Source organism: Fukomys damarensis, unplaced genomic scaffold (genome assembly GCF_012274545.1).
Source record: "Fukomys damarensis isolate Sample0158 unplaced genomic scaffold, DMR_v1.0_HiC HiC_scaffold_22, whole genome shotgun sequence".
NCBI lineage: Eukaryota > Metazoa > Chordata > Mammalia > Rodentia > Bathyergidae > Fukomys > Fukomys damarensis.
In genome coordinates this window covers 1,727,600-1,732,609 of record NW_022900934.1, presented here as the reverse complement: position 1 = coordinate 1,732,609, position 5,010 = coordinate 1,727,600, and the positions used below count along the sequence as shown (strand labels likewise).

General features: G+C 60.7%; 1 protein-coding gene across 1 annotated transcript in view; it reads right to left on the bottom strand.

Annotated features, from left to right (window-relative positions):
- The window catches only part of Hrh3 (histamine receptor H3), a 9,474-nt gene extending 5,544 nt beyond the window's left edge, over positions 1–3,930 (bottom strand). Inside the window, exon 1 of the mRNA XM_033766969.1 lies at positions 3,664–3,930. Coding sequence (XP_033622860.1) covers positions 3,664–3,930 — 267 coding nt within the window. The remainder of the gene's footprint in view (positions 1–3,663) is intronic.
- Positions 3,931–5,010: the final 1,080 nt, after the last annotated feature.

Sequence of the window (5,010 nt, the reverse complement as noted above, 5' to 3'; positions counted from 1 at the left end):
CGTTAGCGCCGGCGGCGGGAGGGGCCCCTCCACACGTGCTCGGACACCGGGTCAAGGGCAGAGTTACCCGGCGAGCTCAGTGCGGACAGACAGACGTGCCCACGCTCAGACACACGGCTCCCTACAGCCGGGGAAACAGCCGCCGGGCGACAGGCTGCGACCCGCAAACAGTCAGACAGCAGACAGCAGACAGGGAACGGTGCCCGAGGGGGAGGGAAGCAGCGACTCCGCTCGGTTGCCAGCGGCGCACATCCGCGGATGCCTCAGAGGACAGAAATGAGCCTGTGAGGGGTGGGGACGGGCTTCGGGGTAGGGGCTGCAGGACCCCGCCCGCGGGCGCCCCAGGCTGGCAGCAGCCCCAGCGGTGCTTCAGAACTTTGGGGACAGGTCAGGGAGCCGCCCTGCCCGCTCTCCGCTCCACCCGGGCCCTAGCCAGCCCACTCTTTCTGCTGTGGAGGGACTAGTCCAGCTTTCGCTTCGCTCCCTAGTTTCCCACTCCAGTTTGCCCCCTGAGCAGTCTCTGTGCTGCGTTCTGGCACATACCTAGTGGTGAGCGGGCACACCTGCCGTGCAAGCCTCCCTGGGCCTGTGGGGGTCAGGGCTCCACCTCATCCCTAGTGAGCGTCTCCACCAGGTCCTCTCCTCCTGCCACCCCAAGGCCGGCTCCAGCCAGACGTGCTGTGGGTGCCCCTTGGGTCTCTGGGCCTGGAGTGGATGGGGGCTGAGAAGGGTTCTGGCTCCCTCTCACCAGCTGGAGCCTCGGTGTCCCCACCTCGGCAGGCACCAGGAACCACGGTCTGTCTAGAGCTGAGGGGTAAAGTAAACAAGAGTCTGTGAGGTCTCGGCCGGCCGCCACATCTGTCCTGGTGATTGTCATCACCGTGGCAGCTCACGGGCGGGTAGCCAAGCCCAGAAGCTGGGGGTGCCAAGGTCAGGCTGGCATTTTTCCTTTCCATCATTCATCCACAGATCCCCAGACCTCCAAACACCTCCTGTTGCCCATCCCTAGGCCACCTGGGCAGAGGGCACTTCCCTGGGGGCTCTGCTGGGCAGCTGGGTACGGACAGCTTACCTGCCATTGCTCTACCCTTTTCCAAGGAACCACGGCCTAAGGCAGGGTGATATCAGAATGTCGAACACACAACCAGGGCAGGTGGTGTGCTCACATACTGCCCTTCGCTCAAGAAGATGACCGTTCAGAGTCCTTACCCCTCTCCTAGGGGCACCCAGCTAGGGTTGGGATGGGCTCATCTTGGACCCTGGCACCAAGGGTCTGCCCATGTAAATGGGTGAGTCGACGCATTTCCCCAAGCCTGAAGATCTTCCTCACAAGTGGAGGCCGAGGGGAACCCAGGAGGACCCAAGGTCTGATGACAGTGGCTGGAGTGGTGGGCGCCCCCTATTGTCCAGACTCCTCGCCAATATATACGCATGAGTGTAAAGCCCCCGGAGGCGCTAACACTGGGCAGGACCAGCTCCCTTGTCCAGAACCTACAAGCCACCTGCCTGGGATCCTGGGGTCCACTGTCTCAGCAACCACGTGCCTGACCAGGCCCTCAGCTGGGGCCCGTGAGGCCAGTGAACATACCACTGTGGCCAGCATCAGCACACAGGGCCGCGGCCGGGCTCTAGCACAGCCTAGGCAATGCATGGAACAGGCAAGTCTCCACAAGGTGCTCTGCTCTGGAGGACTCTGTCCCAGCGTGGCTGAGTTGTGCACTTTGTGTAGAAAAAGGGACGTGGGTTTCAGGAGCAGTGACCAGTGTCTTGGCAGGTGGTGAGGGTTCTGGGAAGAAAGGCCTGGAGATGGAGATCAAGAGCTCTGAGCGGCTGCATGCATGGGCTTGTGACTGTGGGTGACAGCGTGGTGGGCTTTGTGTCACATGCAAACACCCTCCGGAATACATCCATCAACAAAGGGTGACGGTGACACACACAGACACAGTGGCCACACCGAGGCTGTGTGCGGGCCAGGAGCAGATCACTGCAGGGTGAGCATGCTGCTGTCACTGCTGATGCCAGTCTGCCCACCAGCGCCAGTCCAGCTCCAAGCTGCCAGGGGCACTGTCTTTAAGGAGAACACATTGGGCTCCTGCTGTCCTGGCCCTCACAGGATCCCCACTGTGTACCCAGTCCAGGTTTGGGCTTGCCTCTCTTACCTATGCCACAAGGCAGGGGCTGGTGAGTCCTGATCCCCAGGGGTGATATCTGGCTAGGGCGCCCACTGCCCAACAAAGAAGGTACAGGATTGGCCCAGGATCAGGAAACCTGGGCTGTGTTGCTGGCCACACCTTCCAGGAAGAACTGTCCTCACCAACAGCAGAAACTAATCTCCCACGGACACACAGATGGGGAACAACAACCTGAGGGTAAGGGTGCTGTCCTACAGGATGTGGATTATAAATCAGAGACTGTTTCATGGCACTAAATCTCCATCAGGAGGGGCACAGGAGTTGAGGAGCCAGGAGGGACGACAGTGGTGGCTCGCTTGGCATCCTTCTCAGTGATCCACTGTGGGACAGGTCAGTCTGAAGCTCTGGGCTCTGCAGGGTTAGACATCCTCACTGGGGACCCAGCAAGGGCTTCCCTCACAAGGACTTGGGCCCAGGGACCAACAGATGTGCAGATCAAGGGTAAGAGGCCCTGACCAGCAGGAGGAGGAGGTACAGGGGGAACAGGTGTAGAACTCAGGAGCCCTCTTAACACCATGCTACTCCCTTGCCTGGTCCTTTCTTTGAAAGCACAGGTACAGCTCCCCTAGTACAAAAGCCAGGGGCCTAGCTCCCTCTGGTGGGTGGGCAAGCCCCCAGAACCTACAGAGGTGACTCAGAAGACAGTGTTGGCATGAAGTCAACAGTCAGAGCAAGAAGTCAAGAGTCAGAGCAGGCTGAGGGGTGACGGGCTGCTTTGAGTGTGTGCAGACTTTGTCGCCGGACCTTCCAGGGGAGCAGTCTAATGGCGATCAGGGTCCGGGCTGGCAAAGCCAGCCAGCCACTGACCTGTGTGTACCAGTGCCATCCTGGGTGGCAGCTCTGCCTCCAGCTTCTCTTGCTGTGCCAGAAAAGACCTTTATCCCTTGAACCAAGGGCAAGCCCGGTGTTACTGTCTGCAGAGCTCCGCTCCTGCTGTTCAGGACATGGCTCACTAATGAGAAATAATGAGGGAGCAGGGGCCTCCAAGGGCCAGCTGTCCTGCTGGTGACAGCCAGTACCTTGGTCAGGGTCTGTGTCCAGCACCAGGCCACCTCTTCAGAGAAACCTCTATTTGCTTTCTCTGCAGGAGCTCTTTTGAATACAGGAATGCAGATTTTCCCTTTTTGCCCCCCCACCGCCATGCTGTTCCCAGCCAGCTCCGGGTGCATCCTGATGAGCTCAGGGCCTGGGTGTGATAAAAATGGTTTCTGTGTCCACTGATTTGGAATAAAAGGCTGGTCTTGCCCTCTCTACTTTGGGGACCACGCAGAATCAGGCCCAACACCCAGGTGTTGGAAAGGAGAGCGGGGACAGGAGATCTAGAGATAGGGTTGTTGTTAATTGCAAGTTACAGAAACCAACATAAGAAAGCCCTGAGAAACATGAGTGTTTTCTGTCACCCAGGGCGGGGATGAGCATCAGACACCGCTGCATCCCGGCACTCAGAGAATGGCTGCCCCCGACAACTCACCTTTCTCTGTGTCTGCTTCCTCCTCAGACAGGGGCTGTGTCCCTGAGACCTCTCTGTGCTGCTCCGGGCTGCTCCCCGTCCCTCCTCCGCTCCCAAGAGGGACAGGGAGCTGCTGAGGAAACCCCAGAGCACGCTGCATTGGCCGGGCTCCTGCATCGTGTCCACTGGGCTGGCATCACCTGGACCCCGGGACACACGGGGAACTGAGGAGTGGTGGCGAGGGCGGGATGCTGGCAGCAAAGCCCTGTCATCCTGCAGCTGTCCCATCCCCATTCTCCAAGGAGCTGAAGAGCCACGGGCTGTGGGCAGAATGCTCGGCCCTGGTGGGCACGGGATGGCTGGAAGCCGGTGGTGTCTCTGCACAAGTCTCCGCTGCTTGACTGCTGACACCCAGGTGAAGAGGGAGGTGCGGGGTGAGAGCAGCAGCAGCCCTGGCTGGGTAAGCACCCACAGGGCACGGGGTTGGGCAGGCCAGCTCAGGAGGCCCCAGCCATCACAGGAAGGAGCCTGCAACCTGCTCCCAGCCTGCTCCCTGACCTCCCAGGGCAGATGTGGCCAGCCCAAGAGGCAGGGTCACCCCGGCCATGGGCTGGGTCAGTGGGCCCCAGAAAACTACCTGGCCCTGGGGACTGGGTCTCCACTTAGGTGAGAACAGAAGCAGGCTGAGGGCCAGCACTGCAGAGGCTCAGAGGCCAGAGCCCTTCAAATGTCCACACCAGGTGATGGAGCAGTCTGGTTCCCTGCTGAGGCCTCCTGACCAGCACTGTGCTGGAATGCAGTGGGGTGGGGGCAGGGGGGGCAGTGGCAAGAGCGCCCCCTGGAGGAGGCCACGAGGCCTAAGGTCAAATCCAAGGGTCGGGGGCAGAGGCTGCTGGAAGAATTGGAGGGATGGAAACCCCTTGGCTGCAGAGAAGGCACCTGCCCCTCAGGCCCCTCTGGGGGACCACACGGGTGGCTCCTTGCCTCCTGTGCCACCCCATGCTCCCATGCTGCTGCCTGCCCTCCCCATAAGACCTTCTCTGAACCTCAGGATTCCCCGGGTCTCCCCATCCCACCTGTGTCAGTTTTGGCTCTGTGTGCGTGCGTGCGTGCGTGCGTGTGCAGTGTGCCCAAGCCTTTGGGCAAAAGTGGGGTCCCTGACCCCCTCGCAGAACTCTTCTCCCTCAGCCCCGCCTTACAGCCTTCAGGGCCTTAGGTTGGCTGGGCTCCCGTCTGCTTCCTGGGAGTGAGACCGCCTGGCCCCACCCGGGAGGGAGGTGGCTCTCTGTTTACACCCAGGGTCCCCCGGGGATTCAGGGTGGCTCCTTGGAGAACCAGCGCCTGTCAGGAAAATAACAAATGAGCCCA